The 25,960-nt window shown below is 51.2% G+C and overlaps 1 protein-coding gene across 4 annotated transcripts in view; it reads left to right on the top strand.

The window, feature by feature from the left end:
• Positions 1–25,960, top strand: part of PTPRN2 (protein tyrosine phosphatase receptor type N2) — a 697,620-nt gene that overhangs the window by 215,771 nt on the left and 455,889 nt on the right. For all 4 annotated transcript variants that reach the window (XM_079932273.1, XM_079932275.1, XM_079932274.1 and 1 more), the window contains exon 4: positions 22,594–22,696. In XM_079932273.1, the coding sequence (XP_079788399.1) occupies positions 22,594–22,696 (103 nt within the window). The remainder of the gene's footprint in view (positions 1–22,593; positions 22,697–25,960) is intronic.

The following is a 25,960-nucleotide window of genomic DNA, read 5'->3' as shown; positions in this document are numbered from 1 at the left end:
CACCCGGAGCTGGGGTGAGGGAGCTGCCGGCTGTTCTGCTCCGGCCTCGCCCACCCGGGACTGGGGTGAGGGAGCTGCCGGCTGTTCTGCTCCGGCCTCAGCCACCCGGGGATGGGGTGAGGGAGCTGCCGGCCGGCACAGCTTCCCCCTTGCGCTGCGTCTTCTGCGCCGTCGGGGAAGAGCCTGCTTGTCCTTCTCTCCGGGCCACTGTCTCTGCCACTTACAGAAATGTGAGCCGTCCAGGTGGGGCTGGTGGCTCCCTGGGTTAGACGCCCAGGTCCCCGTTGGAATGAAGCTGCTCAGAGGACCGACTCCTGCTCTCACGCCGCGGGTGCTGGGCTGCTGAGCTGACCCCGGAGCTGCTGCCTCGGCTCCGCTGTCTGCCCGTGGCTCACGTGAGGCTGAGCCGCGTTCTTGGCCTCGCTGTTCCCTGCCCGGCCTGCTGACAAGCCGCCTCTAACGTTTTAGCCTGTGGGTTTCCCCAGCCTGCTTTTCCTTCTCAGAGTTTAGGAGGAGGAAGCCGCACCTGCACCTGCCGGCATCGCTCTTCGGTGCAGGTGCTGAGTATTGCTCCGCGGGCAGGGATTTTAACCTTATCCTGACAGTTTGAACGGCGACAGGATACAGTGCTGCGGCTGTTTTGTTTTGGAGGTTGTGGGAGCACACACTTTGGATTTTCTAGCCCTTCTGGGCTCTATCCAAATAGATGATTTCCCTGGGCCTTTAGAAAAAGTCATATCCAGCTGGGCTCATGGCTGCTTAAACCATGATTCAGGAATGTGTGCATCACGATATATTACGGGCAAATTATTTATAAAGCAGAGTTTTGTGTATAAAGCCTTATTTCTCCGTGGGATTATTTAATAAAGTGTGAGCAGTGCTGAGAAGGCAGCCTTGCGGGCACTGATATGAAACCTTTTGTCAGGCCTGCGGTGGATGCAGGCAGGCAGCCCGTGGCAGCATCCTGGCTCCGGGGTTCTCACGTCGGTGATTTCCTCAGCTCTGCTGGGTTTAGAATGTCTGGTGGCTGCACAGGTGTGAGCCTCCAAGCCCCACGGATGGACAGACCGGCGTCTTGGCCATCAGGCATAGGCACTCTGTTCCCGTTTTCAGACTCGAATGCCCCACCCATGCACACACATGCAAACATGCACATGTACCCGCACACGCGCACACATGCAAATGTGCACACAAACACGCCAGCACACACGGATGCACACGTGCGCATGCATGCACACACATGCACACACAGTTGTGTCCGCTCCCTGGCAGAGGCTGAAGGGGCGCCTTACCCTCATCCCAGAGTGGGAGGGGTGGGGTCCACAGAGAGGAGTCACCCCGCCCCCCTGGGCTCTTCCGTGCCAGGCGTGGAAGTGTTTGTGCCGCACAGCGGTCGGGGCGGTAGAAACACTCTTCTCCAGCTTCCGAGCGAGACGTTCCAGCCGTTGGTGAGGACATACTTAGGCGGCCGTCGCAGTGGTCCATGTAGGTTCATCCCAGGGACTGAGGGGCATTGGGACCTCACTGCCCTTTCCCGTAGTGCAGTGGGGGCTGCAGGAGCCACTGAGGGACCAGAGGACACCCGTGTCCTGCGCTGCCTTCCCGCCTGCTCGCACGCACCTCAGCTGCCGCCCTTGCTGTGCAGACGCCAGCTGTCATGTGTTCATGCTCTCACAGCCTCTGCCCGAGCACCTTCTGCTCCCAGAAGTCTCCACAGGTTCTGCTCCTACCAGACTGGGGTTTGCGAGCGGCTTCCGTCTGGATGGAATATCCAGCATCAGAGAGAAGAGGCATCAAGGGGCCTGTCAGAGCAGCGTGTGTGCTTCCAGGCCTGGCTCTGCAGGGGGCTGCCTGGAGGCCCCCTGGGCCGCGGGCCCCACTGGGTCTCCTGTCCCGCCTGTGCCTCCTTCACTCCACGTTAGAGCTGTTTCGTTGGCGTCACCGCCTCCACAGCGTCTCCTCATGGGACCGGGACGTCCAACAGGGTGCTGTCCACCCACCAGTCAGCGCTGCGTGCACCCCAGTGCCCGCTCATGGGAGAACTCTCACGGCCATGGCTCCTGGTTTAGGGGGTCACGTGAAACCACATCTCCAGGTGTTTCCCCACAGCTTAACAATATGAACAACAAGCAGCAGAAACAGACAAGTAAGAGTCAGAAAACCACAGGTGTGGGCAGTCCTCGAGAAGCCCGGTGATCCCACAGAAGTGGGCCCGCTCAGGGTCACTCCTCATCCTCCCGGAAATGCGTGCAGGAGAGTCTTACCTGAGCTGCTACCCAGGGTGTCCCTTTGGGTGGAGATGCAGGGGTGCAGAGCAGAAGGACGCTGAATGCACAGATTCACATTTCTGCAGCAACCAATAGAAATCCAATCCATGCCAACAACAGGAAAAAGAAAAGTCATCTGTGAGGACTGGAGCAGGAGGGAGGCCCACAGAGAAGAGGGTCCCCGTGGGCAACCTCCCTGCCGGATTCCTCACCAGCCTGCACGTAGAGGAGGGGCTGCAGGGGAGATGCTGGGCCACAGGTGGGGAAGCTGCTGGCTGGCGTTTCTGGAAGAGTCTGAGGCTTGGCTGGGTTTGGGAAAAGGTGCTAAGGCAGAGAGAGTGGAGAAGATGCCAGGCAGGACATTCAGCAGAGCTGCACCAGGAACAGCAAGTGAGAAAGAATCAAGTAGCTTGATAAGCCTACTTGAAGACAAATTGTACGCGGGGTCTCTCAGCAAATGGCTGGTTTCCTGAAGTAGGTTAGTGCTCCACCTGGAAAGGAAGAACTTCCCCATAAATGACTCTTAGGTGGCAAAGAATAAAAAACGCATTACATTCAGCACTGGGGGGGTATGGCTAAAGCAGCACTCAGAGGAAAAGCCATAGCCCTTACCACCCACATTACAGGCAGGAGTGCTTCTAGCCAAAGGAAGGAAATCCAACAGTGGGTTGAGCAATACAGGTAGTTCTGATCTCTCCACACAAGGAAGTTGGAAGTAGACGTCTGTTAACTGGTCCGTGATACTGGCTCAGACCTAGATTCCTTGTCTGTGCTCCAGAGTTCTCAGCACATTCTTTCTCAACCTTCTCACCCCTGTCCTTGTTACCTAATGACCCCAAATGTCTCCTGCATTCCAGGCACCATATCTGTAATGAAAGAGGGAGGACCAGACATGAAAGGAATTTTCCTTGAGTGGCTCTTTCCTTTTACAGCAAATGAAATAATTTCCACCCCAGCCCAGCACACCCTCCCTGGCTGGACTCCCGTCTTTTTCAGTGGTCAGAACTGGTCACCACCGACCCCCAGGCATGTGGTCAGCTCTTCTAGCCTTGACAGGATTAGTAAGGGATGGCCCGGGTTGGCCATGCATGGTGTCCCCACGATGTCTGAAACAGAAAGGGTGGGGGAAATGAGTGAAGCGTTTGGTCAAGAAGTGAGAAGAAGAACAAGACACACTCAGGAAAGCATAAGAAGTAAACAAAGACGAAGATGAAGCAGAAATTAATGGATTAAATATGGAAAGTCAGTAAAATCGACAAATAACGTCAAGTGCCAGCTATCTGGGAGAAAAGGAGAACAAGAAAGTAAACGTGCAAAAGCTAATCAAGGAAAAACAGCGATGACAGACACAAAGCCACAGAGCCAGATGCAAAAAAGACCAGTCATTAAAACAGAGAACGGGAGCACCTTGCAAAAGCATACAAATACACTCAAAATCTGAATGGAATAAATTCTTTTAAAAGAAAAGTTATTAAATCTGATCACAGAAGGTGAGGGCTACCTAAACAGACTGCTGGTACTGGGAGAGAGATCAGTTCTACACCCAGCCCCACCCACCACCCATGAAGTAACCGGCTAGTTGGTTTCAGAGGTGAATTATTTCAAATCTTGAAGAAATGGATAATTTCAGTGTTATGTGAGCTATTCCAGAATATAGATAAATATTGAAGGTTTTCAAGTTAAGCATCATGCTTCATAGCTTATTAGAAAAACAAAGGAGAGTCCAGAAATAGACTAAAATACGTATGGAATTTCAGTCTAATAAAGGTAGATTTTTAAATCAATAGGAAGAAGACAAATTGTTCAATAAACTGTGTTCTAATTGGGGAGAAAAGTACGTTTGAGTTCTTATTTCTTTTGGCAAAAATAAATTCCAAACGCATCAATAATTTAAATGAAAGTAATACAAAAAAGTTGTAGAAGAAAGCATGGGCGAACTTGATTTATGTTGTGGGAGCCCTTTTTAATTGTGATGCAAATCTAAGAAGCCATAAATGGAAAGAGTGATAAATTGACTATATAAAGCTTCAAAAAAGTTGAATGGAAAAATATCATAAGAAAAGTTGCGAGACACGTGGGACTGACAAGAGCTAACCTCTCATGTACTTGACGTCTCCTGCAAATGGGCGTGAAGAGCAGAAACAAGCGACTGAGAAGTGGCCCAGGCTGTGAGCAGGCGGCTCACGGGAACAGGGGATGTGCGCCAGCTGCAGGTGTGTGAACTCAGCCTCACTCGTAATCAGAGAAACAGGCAAAAACAAAGGGACCGAATTCCTCACTCTAAGATCGACAAGAAATGAGACCTTTGGTGGTGCCCAGTGCCAGGGAGAGGTGTGGAAAAAGGAACTCCCATACAGAGTTGATGGGGATTTAAATCGGTACAACTTGCTGGGAGGAAAAGTTGTCATTCTCTCTTCAGTTACGAGTTCAGGTACCGTTTGCACCGGCGTCCTCGCCGTGGGAAGCGACCTGCGCGCATCCTTGCAGTTGTGTGGGTTGCTCAGCACTGTTGTGGTACAGGAGCCGGAGACAAGCCAGGTGTCTAGGACGGCGGACGTTCCCGCGGCGGTGCAGCTCCCGCCCTGCGCGCACGCTTCCCGTCCCTCCCGCTCGCGGCCTCGCGCCTCGCGACCGCACACTCAGGGCCTCAAGAGGCCGGCTAGGCCCCCTTCCCTCCTGCTACCCCCCGAAGGTGGCAGGCAGCCCTGCGCTAGGTCCCCCTCTCCCCCGACTTACCCTCTGACTGTCTAACCCACACACTTCCTTTAGTCCCATCCGAAGTATCTCTTGTTCTGACCCCGCGTCCAGGGTAGACCCCAGGGAGCCTCCTTCCCCTGAAGGCTGGGCCGTGGGGGGCAGCCGTGTGTGGACCTGCTTGTGCCACTGTGCTCTGCTCTGGAAGGAGGGCCCATCTTTTCCTGCTTACACCGCCTCTGATTCGCCTTGATCTCCTGCCCACAGACTCCCGGGACTTCGGATCTGCTGTGCGCGACGGGGTCAGGGTCCAGGTCCCAGCCTGGGCTCCGCCAGGCCTTCCCGAAGGAGGTGTGAGGTCTGCGTTTCTCCGCGTAGAGCGGACCCTCCAGGGCATCCTGAGCAGGAGGGGCTCAGCACGGCTTATTCTAAAGGGTTAGGGGTGCCGCCCATTCGAGCAAGAGGGCTCCCGCTACCCGGGCCCCCGGCTGGAGCTTGGCCGTGTACCTAGCCAGGCAGCGCGGTAGACGTGCCGTCAGGGAGGGAGGACGCAGCCTCCGGCAGTTGTGGCTCTCACGAGGGCAGGGAGGGCTTGGCGCGGGCTCGCCGAGGCGGCGCCGGGCACCTGGGACCACGGCGCGGGTTGGATCGGCGCCTGCTGAGTGGAAGGTCCTTGAAGGCTGGTTGTGGGGGCCGTGGCTGGGGCTCCGCAGCGCAGCCCCTCCTCTTCTCCTGCAGGGCGCCCCAGGCAGCCCCACCCCCTTGCCAGCCCACCCTCCGCTCCTCCCCGAGAGCGTCGGATGCTGCGTCCCACAGGGACCAGGGCCCTTGGATGAGATGAAACATCACCGCCGACTCGCTGGGGGCCGTGGCTGCAGCGTCCAAAGTTGAGACTCGTCAGAAGGGTGCTGCAGCAACTGTTCCAACCCGTCGTGTTCCAGTGGGTGACGTGAGGCGGTGACGCTGAGAACTGTCCGATGGCAGGGGCGCACAGCCACACGCAGACCAGGGGCGGGGGCAGAGCAGGCCCGGAGCCGCTGGGAGGACCGGCTGGACGTCCAGGCAGGGAGGGGCGCGCGCCCACACGCAGCCGGCCGGCGCCCGAGCCCCGGTGCGCGCTCTCCTCCGCTGCCCTGCGCGGTGCGGGCGGCTTCGCCTCGTTGCCAGCTCCTCACGGTGACAACTGACGTGATCCCGATAAGGAAGAGGACCTCCCTGCCCTGAGGTCCGGGGGCGTCCTCTCGAGGCTGCCCTGGGCGTGAACCCTCTTTTTCTCTAGGAGCTTGGCCCTTCGGGGTGAACACATTCAAACAGGGCAGGTCTGTGTGTGTGTGTTTCTTTTGTGGTGTGACCTGCGGGACGCTTGCGAGAAGGGTCAGAGAGGCCCCAGTATTTCTCCCAAATATGCTCGGGTGAAACCCCATTATTGGTGTTCTTTTGGTGGGGAAACCATAGCCTTGAGCGGGTTCTTTTAAAGAAGCATACGCCTGCGTCTGTGTCCATGCACGTGTGCACGTATGCGTGTCCTAGCAGGCCTGCGTGGGCTCCTAGTTGGGAGGGCCTGGGCGTTCCGCCACACTGGGTGTCAGGCATGGACAGGAGCCCCACAGGAGGAGAGGCTGGGAGGCCGGTGTGGAGGGGATGCCGAGGAAACAGCCGGAGCCTTAATTTTATCCCCTTTTCAGTTGTTTCCTGGGATGAGCCCACATCTCAGATGTTTCCCTGTAACTCTACGATTTGTATTTCTTATTAGTTTTCAGGTCTGTTTTGCTAGATAAAGCAGGTTTGTCTATGTAATAAATTTCAGGGCTCAAGGAAGTTGAAGTACTTGGTTTTCCAGGAGCAAAGGTGACTGACGTTGCCCCCTGTCCCGTGGGGAGTTAAGCCCACACCCTCTCCGTCAATGTGGGGTCAAAGGCCATCTGCATCTCCGGGAAGCAGAAGGTCTGTGCTCCTCTGAAGACAGCTGTGGCGCTTAGTGTCCAGCTAGGTACTCGCTGGGGCTGTTCGCCGTCGCCCAGGAGGTGTGTGAACCTCTGCAGTGTCGTTTCAAGAGTCGGTCCACCCTTCTTTGAGCCGTTTTCTCAATGTCTGCCTCTTTCTGGAGCATTTTTAACACTGGGCGCCTTTGTTCGGAGAAGTCCCAGATCCCAGCTGTGGACCCAGCAGCCACCAAGGGCAGCAGCAGAGTCAGCAGGCAGGCTGTCCTGTGCTGGCCGGGGCGGGGGGCACCGTGTCCGGTTCTGTGCAGGGTTCTTTGTAGAAGGAACACACGTGACCGTAATCATGGGGACCTGCCAAGAACGGGGCTAGGAGGCTTGCGTTCGGCGCATCCCTTTCTCCTTTCTAAAAGAGGGTCCTGTGACAGGAATGGACTAACAACTAACTAACTTAACTACTCGCTGATGACTGATGACCAGGCCCCGCTCTGGTTGCTCGCTCGGCCTGGGCAGCTTCAGCTACGCACGTCCAGGTCTGGGTCACCCAGACAGTGACACGGCCGAGGTGGGTCTGCACGATCCGGTCAGTTTAATGGGAGCAGAGATGCACGCGTTTATTTTATTTAAAGTCTCCCAGTGTTAGCGCACGATACATGTTTAAAGCGCTTGGAAATAAAAGGTAGAATAGTTCTGGTTTGATTTGCTCTGCACAGTGAATTCCCACTCAAGGGAGTCGTGCCTTCCCCTTTGTCTCTGGTTCTTGGCTCGTGAGTGGGAAGTAAGGAATTCTGGATCAAACTGGCTCCTACCCGGCAGGCCTCAATTCAGGCAAGAAGGAGCAGACCGCCCTGAATGAATGGCGTCCATCTGGGAAGCAGGTCTGTTTGCCCAGCGTCTAAGCCACCTCATCTGTGGCTGGCGCTGTGGGAGGCATGGAGTCGAGGGCAGGCGGAGGCCCCGGACTGGGTCTGCCCATTGCTCACGTCCTTCAGGGAGCTCGTGCTGTTTTCTGTCCAACACTCGACCTCACTGGATTAACTGCCTAGCCCTTCTCGATTTCGGTGCTCAGCTGTGACCACACCCCGATCCGTCCCATTATGCGATGCCACGGCTCTGCCGGCCGCCTCCCCAGAGCCCCTGCCTCGGGCTGGGGGCAGGGCTTGCGTCCCTCGAGGGGGTTGGCTGGGGGACGCCAGTCCCCTTTGCCCGTGGTAAGCAGGGCAGAGGTGAGGGTGGGGAGCAGAGGCTTCCTTGTTTATTGAACACCTTCTGTCTCATTCTGCTCTGGCTCTGGGTAGAAGCCCAGGCTGGGCTGACAGAGCAGGCGTTCACTGCTCAGCATCTGCGGGCCAGAAGGCCAAGGTCAGGGTGCTGCAGATGCCTGTCTGGTAGTGAGGGCGCTGATTCTGTTTTGCAGGCGACCTCTCAGGGCCGAGAGGGAGCGAGAGTCTTTTCCTCCTCTTCTGAGGGCACTGATCCCACCAGGGGGGCTCCACCCTCAAGACTACATCCAAGCCTCACCTCCTCCCAGGAACATCCCCTGGGGGCTGGGCTTCGGCTCATGGATTCTGAGGGACACAAGCCCGCAGCCCATGCACCTTGTATTTCCCTTCATCGCTCCCCTCAAGGAACCTGCCTCCGGGTCATCAGGAGACCCCCCCCCCCCACGGGTTTGCACTGTCGTTTCCACACGCTGGCGCCCTTTCCCCCTTTAAGTGCCGACTTTAATTTTTGTGGGCTATTTATATTTTGCTACCTGTACCCAGAGGCTAGGAGAAATGTGTATTTTAAGTAAGTCTAATAAATAAATCCATCAATCTGTGGCTGCAGCCTAGCCCGGATTATCCATTTTTAATGTGTCCTGATGTCACACGGTCTTGTGTCATCACTGGAGGTAGCATCATGCAGTATTTATGCCCACAGGTGGAGAAGGCGTCTCAGAAAATCTCGCTGCTGCCACCCTTGTCGGTTTGTGCCTCGATGTAGCTGGAAATCATGTTTCCTCCGAGAGGCTTTCCCCCCTGGGGGGGGGGGGCGGTCAGGCAGGCGCCTACCCTGAGGGTGCTCGTGGCGCAAGGTGGATGGTAACGAGGACTGAGCATTAGGGCCGCCGTGCGTGCTGTGCCCACTGCTTCCTGTGCCGGCTCGTGAGTCCTGCCAGCAGCCATATGGATCCTGTCCAAGCCTGGGAGAACAGCACCGAGGGTGTGTGAGCCGGTCCCACCGCCCTGAATTTGGACGTGCGGAGTTCCATTCGTATCCGCGGGTCCTGCTGAGGAGCCTCTGTTCTGCTTCGAGGCATCTGCTCGGCTGAAGCCTCTCTGCGGCCACGCAGGTGAGGCGGGGCGCGGCTCTCTGACCAGCTAATCAGTCAAGGCCACGGGCCACAGCGCTCAGTCCGTTAACCGGGCTCATTCCGAAACAGTGAGCCCACCGGGAGGCTTCTCGTGCGGCAGGCGCCCGAGCTCCTCCTCGCCTGGGCCCCCCAGGATGCGTGGGAACAGCTGGCATGTGGGGCTCTCCTGGCCTCTTTTGAAAGGTGACTTCCGGTCACATGGGTTCTCCCCTCCCACATTACACGTCTCCATGGATACCCGGGTTACAGGACAGCAGCATTCCAGGTGTAAATGAAACATTTTGTCTGCTTTAACGCTTGAGGCAAACTTGGGCCGGTCCTCTTACATGTGAGGAACCCGGTCGCCTGAATGGGTGACGTCACTGCCTGGAACAGGCAGACTGAGGGTGGTGGGGCTTCCTCCCCCTCTTCCTCCCCTCCCCTCCCCTCCCCTCCCCTCCCCTCCCCCTCCCCTCCCCTCCCCTCCCCTCCCCCTCCCCTCCCCTCCCCTCCCCCCCTCCCCCTCCCCTTCTCCCCCCCTCAGCACCCACGACACATTTGTTACATCGGCCACACACGGGCTCAGAGAAAGTTCAGTTCCTGTTAAAACGCACACGCACACACATGCAAGCACACACCCACACTCTCACGTGCATGCACACGCACACTCACACACTCATACGCACATCAGACAACACAGTGTCTGAATGTTCCACGTCTCTTTCTGTCTCCTGTTTGGCACTTGTAAGCAAGGCACGTTTGTGGGAAATTTTCAGCCTCTGCTTCAGTTCAGTGCCTGGACTTTCTCACTTTTCATTTGTTTCTACTTTGAGGTACTTTCGTGCTACCCCCTGCCCTAAAGCATCATTTTGAAATGTAGTTTCATTTTCTGCACTTCTGAGTTAAGAAATAAAAGCCCTTATGGGAGTTCTTCCAAGTCCCAGGGAGGATGCCACGCCGGACGGGACCAGAAATGTTTGTCTGAACTTGAGATGCCCTTTGGATGGGGCCTCGACTTGCCCTCCTGACTGAGCAGGAACCACCGTGCGGGTCCCTGGGAAGGAGGCCACTTGCTGTCTGCCCAGGGCCGGGTGCTGCAGCCATGGTCAGAGGGGGACGTGGGCCGCGGCGGGAGAAGGGAAGGAGGGAGGGCGGGCAGTGACAGGTGCCATCTGAGAGGCAGGGTCAGGACCCAGTGGATGCTGTGAGGAGGAACTTAGTCCCCGGCCGTATTTAGGCCTCTTAGTACCCAGTAGTACTTAGTCCTCAGTGGAGACAGCTGCTGAGCAGGTACTTAGCACTCAGTAGTGCTTAATCCTCCACAGCAAAAGCGACAAGACAAGCAGCTTAGTGGAAATCTGGTCTCCTGTGTGAGACACATCTTGTGTCTGAGAGATTGCAGATCCCGCTGGAGCCTTGCAGGCCCCTTTTCTCGCAGGTCCACGTGCATTTTTAGGAACGTTGAAGCTGTATCATCTCCTTGACTTTAAAAAATGTTCCGAAATATTTTCCTACTCAGTAAGCACTTGAGGGGCCCTGAAGCTGTGATTTCTCATCAGGGGAACTGTGGGCCATAGAATGTGAATTTAAAATCAATCACAAGATTCCGGTAGAATCCTTCCCCGGTGGACCCAGACCAGAGGGGTAAGAATTTCAGGAAACAGTGTCATTATGGTGAGTGTGGCTGGGGTGACTTGTACTTTGAAGTCTGTGTCGAGGGCAGTGAAAGATTGGAAATAAAAGGCGGAGTCCATCAACAGTCTGCTCTGAAGTTGCCAAGCCCAGCCTGGTGCTGGAAAGAACTGATAAGATCCCATGAGCTGGAAAACCGTGAGGTCTCCATTGTGAAGGTGGACCTGCGTGCTTGCCGGTCCTCAGCACAGAGACCACTGTTGCGGGGGCTCTAGCCCGAGGGTGCCTGCGTGAGACTGTGGGGGCCAGCACCACAGATGTGCTTGGGGTCTGTTGCTTTGGCGGTGACATCCTAAGAGTTCCTGGACTTGCACGGGGCCCTCCACCAGGCTGTCAACGCAGCCTGCACTCACTCCCTGCTCCGTTCATGAATGGTTGAGAATAGGACTTTATCTCAGTCGTTTAATGGGGTTTTTCTCATTTGCTGTTAGAAAAATGTGGTTCCTCGCTGAATGGGTCTTCAACAGAGTAATAGGCTCTGGTAAGTGCGGAGTTTGAAGGAGATGCAGCCTTTAATCACACCGGCCTTTCTGGTATGGCTGTGTTTGGGGTTTTTATTTAATAGCTCTGAATACGGTTCCTTGCTCTCTCTACCTCCCTTCTCATACTTGTTTAAAAGACCAATTTGCTGGATTTATGTCCTTGTGCCTCCCCCTTTTTCTCATATATTCCCCAGTCATTTCACTGGGCCTGTTAACAGGGGAGAAGTGGAGTTACCCTAACCCGGTTTCCTCTGCGTCCACCAGGGTCGCAGGCCTGAGACGAACGCTCTGAGTCCCACTGAAGGGGCACGGGAACCCGCCTGGCTCGCTGAACTTCCCGCTGGTGTTTTTCCCTCTTGCATGGAACGTGTAGCTCTGGCCGTGGGGACCCTGTCCTTCCCTGGTGACTGCAGATGGCCTGCTTGTCGGGTCAGACTCTCCAGCTCCACGTTGCCACTGCGCCCTCTTCGCGCGAGCAGGTGCCCGTGGTTAGCGAGGCTGCGTCACCAGGCGGCCGAGGGAGACTCGGGGCCTGCTGTCGTCTCGCTGGGTGGTGACTGCGCTTCGTCTCTGCCCTGTCCAGCGGTGGCAACACGAGTCTCACTTTGTGCACCCGCCCAGGCAGTAGCTAGGAGAGCCGTGTGAAGTGACTCAGACATCATTTGACGTGTCCTTATTCTGGAAATGGAAGTCTGCGGTGAGATGAGGGTGGTGGCTGGGGACTGTGGAGCAGCGCCGGGGATAGTCAGGCCCCCGTGTTGACCCGCCAGTAGTGAAAATGGGCGAGAGCGCTCACCTGTGCCCCGCACATTCCTGACGGGATGATGGCCAGGGCGCAGGTGTTGCAAGGAGCGAAACAAAGCATCAGCCTTAGGAAGGGATGGAGGAGGGGAGGAGGGAGGGGGATGGGAGGGGAGGGGAGAGAGGAGGGAGGGGAGGGAAGATGGGAGGGGAAGAGGGAGGAGGGGAAGGGAAGGGAGAGAGGAGGGAGGGGAGAGAGGGGAGGGAGGAGGGGAGGGGAGATGGGAGGGAGAGGAGAACCAGGCTCCAGGGCTCATTGTGAGGGTCGTGGCTGCAACCGTGTTTCTGTGTCACTCCAGTAAAGCAGACTTGCGCACTCTTGTCTGGCCGGTGTGGTCTGCAAGCCCTGTGAGGCCGACACACTCCCCCTTGTGAAGTTTCCTGATATCCGGGGAAGGCACGGAGGACCTACTGCTTTGTGACTGACGGCAGAGGAGGTGGTGGCCTCACAGGGGTCTCTGGGCCCACGAGCGCCTGCAGCCTCTTCCAGGAGGGGCGTGACGCGGCCTGGGCTCAGCATCGGGTGACCCGTGGACAGATGCTGCGTGGGGTCTGCACCTGCTGTCACAGCACTGCCCCGCCTCTGTCTCACATCCCATGTCACTGGGTCCCTGATTTGTGGCCTCTTCCAGGGTCCTTTGTTACTCAAGGCCTGCGGTAGAGGCCCTCTCGCTGCTAAGTCACTCGCTGGAATGCTAAGGCTGCTGCTGGGCCAGTGGAGCTCGTGTCCCGGGGGAAAGGCCCCAGCTGGCCCCCTCCTGGGGGACTTGCAGTACAGTAGGGAGGAAGTTCCCATTAGTGAATGGGGGAAAGGGAGTCACAGAGCAATGAGTCAGAAACCTGAGCTCTGGAATAAGGTAGTTTCCAGCAAACAGGACTCCTGCTCGGACTCATGTCGGGTTGAGAGGGACGGTGAGCCAGGGAAGGAAAAACGCATTTGCAGTGGGCAGGTGGGCCGAGCAGACCCTTGGGGTAACTCCTTGCCCTGCCTGAGTCCTGCCGTGCTCTGCTTTTGCTGCCAGATAAACCCACTTTCTGTTTTTTAAAAATATTTTAATTTTTAAATTTATTTATTTATTTTTGGCTGCACTGGGTCTTCGTTGCTGTGCACGGGCTTTCTCTAGTTGCAGCGAGCAGGGGCTACTCTCATTGTGGTGCGCAGGCTTCTTACTGCGGTGGCTTCTCTTGCTGCAGAGCATGGGCTCTAGGCACGCGGGCTCAGTAGTTGTGGCGCACGGGCTCAGTAGTTATGGCACACGGGCTCAGTTGCTCTGCGGCATGGGAGATCTTCCCGGGGATCGAACCCTTGTCCCCTGCATTGGCAGGCGGATTCTTAACCACTGAGCCACCGGGGAAGTCTCCACTTTCTTTTAAATTGATGAATAGGGTATGCTTGGCCAGGGAAAGGCAGGCAGGCTGCTTCCCTGACTCCTGGGAACCTTCAGGTGGAAAGTTATTTGCTACCGGGTGGGATGAATAAGTTATTTACAACCAACTCAATAAATAAGTTGATTATCACAGTTTTCAATGTGAAAATGAAGTGTGAATATATAATAACAAGACTGATTTCTTGTATGGCTTGTAAATTGTCTCTGCAAACATTTTTCAAAGAGGCAGAGAGAATTATCTTGACCATATGGTACCATCTGTGAAAGTCCCGGATGTGCAGGTTCCAGCCTGACTTACTGCTTACTGCAGTGCCTGGATCTTCCACAACTATGAAAACCTGAGTTAAACCCGCTCAGGGGCTTAACTCTGTTGCCTCTGACCTGGAGCTCCCCGGTCTCCGGACCAGGCTCACACCCGCAGCCTCAGGGATACACTGTGAGTCTGGACTCTCCTCATAAAGGAGAACTGGCTGACGCCTATGGTCAACCTTACGTTTCTTGTCGAGAAGACGCCCCTTTCTACCTGGGGTCATCCTCCATGACATCCCCAGGTCACTCCTTGCTGCAGGTTCGGAGCGCTGTGCTCCTCTCCAAGGACAGGCAGCTCCTGCCAAGGGGTGACTCCAGGTGCCTACCACCATGTCTTCCCATGAGCCTAGATCCTGCCAGCGCTGCTGTCCCCCCAAAACCTGCTTGCCGCTGAGGGCCACCCTCTGTGACCTCCCCCCTCCGCTCTGAGGTCCCCCCTCCCCTGTGAGGGCCCCTCTCTCTCCTCTGTGAGGTCCCCCCTCCCCTGTGAGGTCCCGTCTCTCTCCTCTGTGAGGTCCCCTCTCTCTCCTCTGTGAGGTCCCCTCTCCCCTGTGAGGTCCCCTCTCCTCTGTAAGGTCCCCCCTCCCCTATGAGGTCCCCTTTCCCCTGTGAGGTCCCCCCTCCCCTGTGTGGTCCCCTTTCCCCTGTGAGGTCCCCCCTCCCCTGTGAGGTCCCCTCTCTCTCCTCTGTGAGGTCCCCTCTCCTTGTGAGGTCCCCCCCATAAGGTCCGTCCTCCTCCTTCAAGATTTTTTGTGCCTAGTGGTGCAGCTGCCAGCCTTTGACCTCACCTGCCCCTTTACTGCAGCTCAGACCACCTGCACCATCAGTCCTTGCGAGCCCAACCTCATAGTCTCTTGAAATAGACAATTTTTGTTTATTTATTTATTTTTGCTGTGTTGGGTCTTCGTTTCTGTGTGCGGGCTTTCTCTCGTTGCGGCGAGTGGGGGCCACTCTTCATTGCGGTGCGCAGGCCTCTCACTATCGCGGCCTCTCTTGTTGCGGAGCACAGGCTCCAGACGCGCAGGCTCAGTAGTTGTGGCTCACGGGCCTAGTTGCTCTGCGGCACGTGGGATCTTCCCAGACCAGGGCTCGAACCCGCGTCCCCTGCATTGGCAGGCAGGTTCTCAACCACTGTGCCACCAGGGAAGCCCAAAATAGACAATTTTTACACCTCTTACCCAATGCTTTTTTCCTTCTCTCTACTATCTTTAACTCATTATTCACAAATCATTAGGATAAAAACAGGAAGTACTTAGAAGAGTGCCTGGCTTATGGGTAGATATTTTTATTGTTTTAAAATTAAAAACTTTTTCATGTTGTTATTTTATCATATTTCTAAGACAGAGTTGTTTATTTTTGTCCTACTCAGAACGTTTTTAAGGCTCCGTACTGCATACAGAAAACGCCAGCCCTTCCTCGTGTGGCGTCCAGGGCCTCCTGTGGCCTCACACCACCCTCCCCCCGCCTCTGCCCCCTCGCTGGACTCGCGCCCTCGCCAACCGTGTCAAGCCCTGCCCTAGCACACCGTAACCTTTTTGGATTGGTTTTTCCACTCGGCAGAATTTTCTGGAGGTTCATCCAGGTTGTGGCTGTGTCTGTAGTCCCTCCCTTTTACTCCCTGCGTCATTTTTGCTGCTGAGTACTGGTCCGTGGTGTGGATGGACCTGTTTGTTTAACCCTCACTCACTGGACGGCATCTGGGCTCTTTCCCGTTTGGGGTATTATAAATGAAACCGCGATAAGCATTTGTTTGCAAGTTTCTGTGTGAACATTAAGTCTTCGTTTCTCTGGAATCAGTGGCCAGGGGTCCAATCGCTCGGTTGTATGATGTGCGTGTTTCGTGTTTGAGAAACTCTGCCAGACTTCTTTCCAGAGTGGCTGTACCAGTTTTCAGTCCCACTAGAAATGTAACAGTGGCCCAGTTTCCCCAGACCCTCGGCAGAATTTGGCGTTGCCGCGACGTTTCATTTCAGTCCTTCTGAGAGGTGTGCAGTGATGTCTCACTGTGTTTAACTTCCGTCTGCCTGACGGCCAATGATGTGGAACAGCCTTTTGTGTGCTTATTTGCCATCCGCACATCCTCTTCGGTGAAATGTCTCCTCATGGCTTTTGTCCACTTTATAATTGGATTTTTTAATGTTTAATTCTCAGTGCTCTGTAAACTCCAGATAGTAGAGTCCCTTGTTGGATGTGTAGTTTGAATTATTTTCTCCCACTCTGTCTTTTCCTCCTCTTAATAGGACCTTTCACAGAGCAGAAGTTTTTAATTTTGACGGGATCTAGTTGATCAGTTTTCCTTTTTATGGACGGTGTCTGGTGTCAAGTCTAGGAACTTACTGCTTAGCCTCAGGCTCTAGAGGTTTTCATCTTTCTAGTCCCCTAAGATTGTTGTTGTTTTATGTTTTGCATTTATATCCGTGACCCGTTTTGGCTACTTTTCGTGTGAACCATGAGACCTGTGTCAAGGCTCCTGTTCTGGCCTCTGGATGCTCCGTTGCTCCAGCACTATTTGTTGAAAAGGCAATTTTTCGACCATTAAGTTCCTTTTGCACTTTTGTCAAAAATCTGTGTGGGTCTGTTTCTGGGTTCCCTGTTTTGTTCTGTTGATCTGAGTCTCCTCCCACCAGTGCTACACGGCCTTGACTACTGTGCCTATTAATAAGACTATAGGTATAGAATTATTAGGTAGAATCATTCCTCCTGCTTCATTCTTCTTTTTCCAAATTGTTTTAAGTTCTCTAGTTCCTTTGCTGTTCCACGTAAATCTCTTGTCTGTATCTACAAAGAATTTTTCTGGGATTCTGATAGGAATTGTGTTAAACTTGTATATCAATTTGGGGAGAGTTTACATCATTATTATGCTGCGATTTCCAGTCCATGAGCACATTATGTCTATCGTTTATTTAGATCTTTGATTTCTTTCATCAACATTGTGTAGTTTTCAGTGCACATGTTTTGTTAGACTTACACCTAAATATTTTACTTTGTGAGTGACTGTAAACAATGTTTTAGTTTCAGTGTGCTCATAGCTAATACAGAAAAATAATTTATTCTAGGAGGTTTTTGTAGATTCATTGGAATTTTCCATGTGGAAAATTAATGTCATCTGGAAATAGGTACAGTTTTATTTCTTCCTTTTTCACCTGCATGACTTTTATTTCCTTATATTGCCCTCTTGCACTATTGAGAACTTTTGGCTCTGTTGAGTGAAAGTGGTGCAAGAGGACATCCTTGCCTTTTTCCTGATTGTAGTGGGAAAGCTTCTAGCTTCTCACCATTAAGTATGATGTTCGCTGTAAGGCTTGTGTAGACGTTCATCGCCAAGTTGATGAAGTTCCTCTCAATTTCTATATTTGTGAGAATATCCATCATGAAAAGGTGTTGAATTAATTGATTTATTTTGGATTAAACCAGTCTTGCATCCCTGGAATAAACCCCATCGTGTACAATTATTTTTATATATTGCTGGATTTTATATGCTAATATTATGGTATGGATTTTTATGTCAGTATTCATGAGGGATATTGGTATGTAGGTTCTTTTTCTCTTTTTTTGGTATTGTCTTTGTCTGCTTTTGGTATCAGGTTAATATTAGCTACATAAAATTAATTGGAAACTATTTCCTCCTTTTCATTCATATTAATTCTTCCTTAAATGTTTGGTAGAATTATCCAGTGAAACCATCTGGGTCTGGAAATATCTTTTTGGGAGGTTTTAAATTATGAATTCAATTTTCATAATGGTTATAGGGTTATCAAATTATCTATTTTCATATTGGATGAGTTGTAGTAGTTTGTGTTTTTCGAGGAATGGGTCCATTTCGTCTAAGGTGCTATGTTTATGTGTGTACACTTGTTTGTTCCCTTATGAGGTCTGCAGGGTCTGTACTGATGTCCCCTGTTTCGTTGCTGTTATTGATCATTTGTGACTGGTCTCGCTTTTTCATTGTCAGTCTTGCTAGAGGTTTGCCAATTTTACTGATCTTTTCAGGAAAGCAGCTTTTGTTTTCACTGATTTCTCTATTTTTTAAATTTCAATTTTGTTGATTTCTGCTCTTTATTATTTCCTTCCTTCTAGTTGCCTTGGGTTTATTTTGCTCTCCTTTTCCTAGCTTCTTCATGTGGGAATTTAGATGATTGATTTGAGACTTTTTCTAATGTAAGTATTTAGTGCTAAAAGTTTCACTCAGTGCAGCTTTAACTGTGCCCCACAAATTTTGATATGCTGTATTTTCATTTTCACTCAGTTCAATGTATTTTTTTCCCTTGGATTCTCTTTGACCTGTGGCTTGTTTAGAAGTGCTGTTTAAGTTCCAAGTGTTTGGAGACTTTTCTTGTTATATTTATGTTACTGATTTCTAGTTTGACTCCACTGTGATTGGAGAACATACTCTGAATGATTTTGACCCTTTTCATGTTGCTGAGTTTTATTTATGTTCCAGGATATGGTCCACTTTAATTGGGTGAAGACGCACATGTTTAGGAGGGTAATTGGGATGATGGCAATGTAGAAACTTCTGTCAGTTTCTGCTTCTCACATTTGCAGCCCTGTTGCTTGGTGTGTACATATTTAGGATTGCTATATCTTCTTGGCAGATTTACCCTTTTATCGTTATGTTATGTCCTGTCCCTGGTAATTTTCTTTGTTATGAATACTAATTTATCTGCTATTATGATAACCACCGCTACTTGTCTTTAATTAATGATATATCTTTTTTTATCCTTTTACTTCAACTTGAAAGCTGGAGTGAGTTTCTTATAAACAGCATATGGTTGGGTCATGCATTTTTAATCCACTCAGTCGATGTTTGTCTTCATTGGTATATTTAGCCCATTTATATTTAATGTAATTATTGATTTGTTAAGACTTAAACTCCTATTATATCTTTTTGTTCTATTCTATTTTTTTGTCTGTATTCTTTTTCCTGCATTCCTTTAGGTTATGTTCACCGTTTTTTACAAATGCATTTTGATTCATCTGTATTGTTTTTGAGTGTATCTCTTGATAGCCTTTTTAGTAGCTGGTATAGATAGTACATACATTATATATAAAACTATCGCAGTTTACTGGTGTTATCATTTTACCATTTTGAGTGGGGTATAGAAACCTTACCTCCTTTTATGGTTTTCCCCGTTTATTATAATTATTTTAAATATTTCCTCTACGTATATTTAGAAGCACATCAGACAGTGTTATCATGTTTGCTTCAACTGTCAAACATAATTTAGAAAGCTCCGAAGAAGGAAAGCTTATCGTATTTACTCACACCTTTACTTTTCATGCTCTTTTTCCATCTTGGTGTTCCAAGTTTCTTCTATCATCACCTTTCTATTTAGAGAAGTTCATATAGCAATTCTTTTGGGATAGGTCTGCTGGCAAAGTATGCTCTCATTTGCATTTATCTGAGGATGTCTTCATTTCCCTGTCATTCCTGAACAGTGTTTTCACGAGGTGTCCGGATTGGTAGACTTTCAGGATTCTGGATTGACAGCTTTTTCTTTCAGAACTTTCACGTGGCCTCTGTGGTTTCTGACGAGAAATCCTCTGTCATTTGAATTATGTTCCCCTCATAGGTAAGGTGTCATTTCTCTGGCTACTGTTAACATTTTCCTCTTTGCATATGGTCTTAAGAAGTACAGTTATCATGTGCCTTGGAGGAGGTTTGGGTTTATTGCATTTGGGGTGCTCAGCTTCTGGAATCTTTAGGTTTATGTCTCTTGCCAAAACTGAGAAATTTTCAGCCATCATTTTTTTGAGTACCTTTTCAGCCCTGCTTTCTTTCTCCTCTCCTTCTGGGATTCTGATGACATGAAAGTTAGATCTTTTGTTATAGCCCCACAACCCAGAGGCTCTGTCCCTTTTTTTTTTCAGACTATCTTCTCTGTATTGTTGAAATTGGGTGATTTCTGTTGTTCTCTCTTCCAGGTCACTGATTCTTCTCTCTGTCCCCTCCATCCTTCTATTAAGTGCGTGCAGTGAGCTGTTTATTTTGGTTATTGTATTTTTAAATTATAACATTTTCACTTTTTTTTTAATATTTGTGTCTTTATTGAGGCTTTTCCCGTTGTTTCATTTGTCTCCAGCTCACGAATGTTCACTTAAGTGTTTCTGTCACGGCTGCCTTATAGTCTTTGTGAGATAAGGCTGACATCTCAGGTTTGGTGTGTGCTGACTCTTTTTTCCTTCAGTTTGAGGTTTACTTGGTTTTGGTAAGAGTGGTTTTCTGTTGAAACCTGGGCATTTTTGTATTATGTTGTGAGTCTCCGGATCTCATTTAAACTTGTGTTTTAACTGGCTTTTTCTGGCTCTGCTCTGCTGGGGTAGGGGCTCTGTTACTGGCAATGGAGGTCGAAGCCCAGGTTCCCCACCAGGTCTCTGCTGGCACCTGAGGGAGGATTCTTGTCCTCGCTGCTGGGCAGCAGGTAGGTGGGAGTCTGAACTCCCCACACGGTCTCCACTGGCACACCAGGGGGTGGTTACCACGCAGTGGGGAGGGAAGTCCCCCTCCCCACGTGGCTGCTCTGATGACGCTGGCAGAGTCACTCTGGCCTCACAGGGGAGGACGCCCAGGCTCCCTGTCGGCCTTTGCGCTGTTTGGTGGGAGTGGAGCTGTACTGTCTGCAACGTGCTGAGTCACCTCTCCCCGGGCCCTCCAACTGGAGAGAGGTAACTGCAGCTGGGCCTCATTGGCACCAGCGTCGGTGGCTGGTTCAGTTCCAAGTCTGAGATCACAGCCCAAGGGAACCCCAGGGGGCCCAGCACCTGTTTCTTGGGTCCCTGGGTCCCGAGCCAGTCTTCTTTCCACACTGCACAGCCTTCCACACGCATAGTTTCCAGGGATTGGCTGTACCTGGTGGGAACAGTGTCTTCTCGTCTTCCAGGCCCGGACCCTCTCTCCCCAGGGCTTTACCTCCTCTGACTGGCCTTGGAGAGAACTTCAGGGAGGACGTCTAGGCTCCCGGACCTACACATTCCTTGTTTTTCTATCCAAGTGCCCAGTTCCTGCCTGCTCCCAGGAAAGCTGAGAGATCTGGGCTGGGGCTCAGGTTCCCCCCACGGCCCGTACAGACCACCTCGATCAGGTGCACCTGTTGCAGCTGAGGCCTCCTCACAGGCCTCAGAGTTGGCACAGCTTAGACTTCTGTGCTCTTTAGATGAAAATATTACTGAAGTCCTGTTATTTAAATTGTAAAAATGATTCTTTTTCACAGAAAGTTCTTTTTGCGCTCGTGATTTTTTCTGTTTCCTGGTGGATGTTGACGTGAAGGCCGTCCCTTAGGGAATGGTGTGGTTAAACCACGCCCGTTTTCTGAGCCAGCAGTGCTAGATGTTATGCTACTGTTGCAGATGTGCTTCCCATTGTGAATACTCCTGGGAATGGACCGATAATAGCCGCACAAACACATTTCACGTGGGGCGTTTTCTAGTTGCTGTTGGCAGATGGAACAAACTTGCTTATTAAGCACATTGAGTCCTGAAGTTAGGGTAGCGGTGCCAGTGGGGCCGGGTCTCCCTGCACGGCCCGCTCTCGAAACGTCACGTCGCAAACTGAGCCGCTTGCTGGTTGCTGTGGATGGAGTGGCGGGGGGGGGGGGGGGCGAACTTCCCCACAGCTCCCACTTTGGATAATGCCATCGAACCTTCTGAGATTCAGAACTATTCCAACTGCTTGAATCTTGCCGCTTGTAAATTTTAAAAAAAGTTAGATTTGCATTTGAAAACATATTCCAGTGTGTTCATGAAGGCAGCTTATGTGTAAGAGCCGTGCTTTTCATTCCACCCAGAATATGTGTTCTCAGCGAGTTCTGGACCTTCTGGTACCACACTCACACACACACACACAAACAAGCACAGCGGTCCTGATGTGAAGATTTTGGTAATGTGTTTTCGTACAAGGCATAAAAATATATCTCTGTAATTACATGATATTTAGTGATTAGATAATTACGGATAATTGCATGGGGTAGTTCTAAGTGCTAAAGTGTTACCATAAGATCTAAAACGTACAAATTGCATAATAATTATTCTTAGGGGTTATTTGCTAATTCTGAGCATAATTATCATGTGATCTGCAGTGCGTGTGATTAATGCGTAATCACATGGATTTTGCCTTCATGACTACTTCGCCCTTGTTATAAAGCTCTTTGTCATAACATTTGAGTATAAATATAATGTAATTGGCTCCCGGATACAGTACATTGAGCCCCGTGATAATTGCTTTCACAGTAACAATAGCCCTTATTTCACTTCAAACGCGTGGCTCTCAAGCAGGGCGGGGTCGCGAGGAGCAAGTCGCCAGGGCGTGGAGGCAGAGTGGCGCTGAGTGGCGGCCACTGGGCGGCTTCTGGGTTAGGAACGTCTTTGCTGTGACCAGACCTTTCCAGGTAGAAGAGTTTGCATCTTTGACTTGGAGCCTCTCTTCCAACGGCGGCGCGCGCCCCCGCCCTGCAGCAGCCGGCCCCTGCATACAGCAAAGCACCCACCGCATTTCAGGCGGAGGGGCCGCAGAGGGCTGGAATTTCTGTAAGGAGAAGATCTCGTAATAAACTGCAGTGAGCGGGACCTTGCCCGATGGATGACATTGTGGGAGAACACCTGGAACAGCAGCGGTTACTCAGGGACGGAAACGGGAGCTCTGGCTCGACTTCCATGTCGTTAACGCAGTTCCTGCAACTCTCCCCGCAGGTCTCACGTGGCAGGATGGCTACACCCAGCACGTGATGGCGCGGGAGCTCGCCAGCCTTCCCCAGACCTCCCCGCGACGCCCAGAGGCCTCCGGCGCAGCCAGGTAAAGTGGGCTCGGTTTACGGCGCTTCGCCGGCAGCCCTTTTCCTTGTTTCACGCGGCAAAGGGCCCTGTCTTTCTGTGTAGACGTTCCAGGAGGCTGGAACGTGTGTGACGGAGCAGCAGGGACTCCCCCCACGGGCTGCTGGCCCTGCCCCGGTAAGGTTGTAGGAGCGACCCGCCCACAAGGGGCCGTCCTCACCAGCAGATGTGCCCCAAGGTCCTCCCCGCCTTCCTGAGACCCTCGGAAGCTCTGCATCTTCAGAGCCTTGGTGGAAAGCAGAGGAGTCAGTAATTCTCACTTCCCAGTAAGAATTTATGTCCACTTCAGTACAAAAAGCAAATTAAACCGTGAAAGGCGTGCCGTTCCCCAAGCACGGCAGCCCGTGTGAGCTGGTTACATTCCATCTCGTCCTCTCTGCACACGTGCGGAGGTGCAGACGCCTTGCCCACTCGTGCGGGGGGACACAGACCCCGGCAGCTGAGGACTCGGCCCACAGACAGAGCGCCGGGCGCGGGCCGCCTCGACCCCGAGCCGGCGTTTATACGGCAGGGAGACAACCTTCCCCCCAGGCTTCGCTTGGAAGTCCGCTCTTCCCTCAGACAGTGAGTTTTCTCTGTCCGTAGCCTCAGTTAAAATAATCTCAGTGACAGAAACGTCAGCCGTCTGCCTTCCTGCCCGTGCTGTCCGAGGAAGCAGCTGGGCCACCAGGTCCTGCAGGATTAAACGCACCGAACGTGAAAGCACGTTCACCGTGGCGGCTCTCACTGGCCAGACCGTGAGTTTCTTGAGGGTCGCAGCTGGTCTTTCTTGCTGGTATACTGAGCTTTAACAAGGAGAGTGTGCCACTGTAGTCTGTTCTGTAAAAACAAAACACAAAAACCAAAGTCAAGCTGTCCTGAATTTCCATTTTCATCTGGGTGAGTTCAGACTCGTCACGCTGGTCTTTCAATGCCATCTGGGCATGTCAGCACCGCCCGCCGCTCCTTCCCTCCTGGGAAGATGTACCTGAGTGGAGTGCACTGTCCCAGACAGCCCTGACCTCCACTGAGGAGGCCAGAGGGCAGAGGGATAGGAGAATTGGGCAGACGGAGCAGGAACAACTCTTTACATAGTCTAGACAGTCAGCAAGTACGGCGGAAAGGCCAGACTGTCGTCAGGGAAAGAGCACTTCCAGAGAGAACAGCCCTGAGAAATCAGACACGGTGAGACCACGGACAGACACCTGGGTCACCACGTTCTTACCAGCGTTAATATTGTCATTAAAAATAATTGTCCATTCATTATGAAAAATGGTTACTTCACTGTTTTAGATTACAAGTGAGATTAAAAGTTTACAAGTACACATATGTAGGGATTGGAATTCTCTGTATGGATTTCCTGTGCGTGACCTTTGTCCACATACAAAGTATTTTTTGTATTTTTCTGCTTGGTTTCTTTCTGCATAGTCTTGTTATTTAAGGCTAGGAACTCTTCACGTGCCATATTTTATAGAAGTAGCTTTCCGGTCTGTTCCGTAGATGGCATGAGGTACAGTTGCCAGCGGAAAGGGAGCTCATAGCCCTCTCGAGGTGGGAGTTCTAATTTCTTCCTTGAGGGTGTTAATTCCCTCCCCCCTCGCCCGCTCTGCCCCGGAGAGATGGGCTTCCTGGGCGGCACCAGCAGGTCCTTGGCCTTGGGCTGGGTGGGTTTGGCCGTGATGCACCCCTGGCTGGGAGGGCGGGAAGGCATCGCACCCAGGGCTCTGCCAAGGTCATGGCTGCTTGGACCCCCGCTGTGACCCATTAACTCCTCCCTCCCATAGACCCAGCCCTTCTCCACCGTCAGCCTGTCGGTTCTCTTGGTCCTGCTCTGTCTTTGCGAACAGTTCCTTTATGAAACTGCTGGACGTCCCGTTTGGAGATGCCGTGTGTCCTATGGGGCCTCTGCCTGGTGACAGGAATCCTGGTCACCCACCCTCTTCTTCCTCAGCTTTTGTCAAGGTTACAGGATTGTCATGATACACACGTAATAGTTTTCCTTCTTTTCAAAAACCTTCTGCAAAACTTTCTTTAGTGTTGAAATTGTCTGCTGCCTGGTATATATTTTTAAATGATCTTTCTTTGTAGGTAAATCTCATAACACTTTATTGTCTTCTGAGATTATTGGTGGAATATGCTCACAGATTTTACATTTTTGCAGAGAACTATTATCCTTTTCATAGGGATTTCCAAATTGGTTAACTTAGTGTGAGTCACAGTACTGTGTTATAATTTAAAAAATCATTCACCATGTGTGTAATTATCACACCTTTGCCATTGATTTTTCTCTTTACCCTTTTAACACAATTTTTAACAATAATTATCTCTTGGACTTTTCTCTTTCTACCATTCTTAGATTTATTGTTTTTATGAAACTTCTTGAACTGAAAGTTTTGTTCTTAATTTTATTTATTCATTGTTAAAAAGCAGTGAAATCACTTAAGGCTATGCATTCGCCTATGAGCTTGGTTTTGGCATCATCCTGTAATGTTGATGGGCTCATTTGCTTTTGTTCTAAATTATCTGTAATTGTAATTTTATATCCTTTGGGAGCAGTAAGTGTAGGCTCTTTCCTTTGTTCATATTTATGTGCTCTTGTCTTTAGACTTTAAATCAGTGTCTAGTTTTATTACATTTTAGTTAGAGAATGTGACATGTTCAGTTTTTACTTTTTAGAAATTTGGGGTTCTCTTTGTGGCCTAGTTTATACCACACTTTTATTAATTTTCAATGGATACTTCAAAAAACTATTGTATCAGGCTTCCCTGGTGGCACAGTGGTTGAGAGTCCGCCTGCCGATGCAGGGGACACGGGTTCATGCCCCGGTCCGGGAAGATCCCACATGCTGCGCAGCGGCTGGGCCCGTGAGCCATGGCCGCTGAGCCTGCGCGTCCAGAGCCTGTGCTCCGCAACAGGAGAGGCCACAACAGTGAGAGGCCCGCGTAAAAAAAAAAAAAAAAAAAACAAAAACAAACTATTGTATCCACTATTTACAGTGTACGGATTTTTATATATAGTTTATAATCATATATAAAATTTATAATTATGTATAAATATAAATTATATTACTCAAAATCAAATATCCTTATTTATATTTTTATTTATTGAAATTTCTCAGACAGAAACTATTTCCATAAATTTTCCTTCCATTTTTAACATACTTTGCTTTACGCACTTTGGGTTCTGACGTTCAGCCCATACGCACTCGCAGCGTTTCTCCTTCACGGCGGATCATCACACCTGCTGC

This window comes from Stenella coeruleoalba (genome assembly GCF_951394435.1).
Source record: "Stenella coeruleoalba genome assembly, chromosome: 9".
Lineage (NCBI taxonomy): Eukaryota > Metazoa > Chordata > Mammalia > Artiodactyla > Delphinidae > Stenella > Stenella coeruleoalba.
The sequence above is the reverse complement of the archived record's forward strand: the minus strand, read 5'-3'. Positions and strand labels throughout refer to the sequence as shown.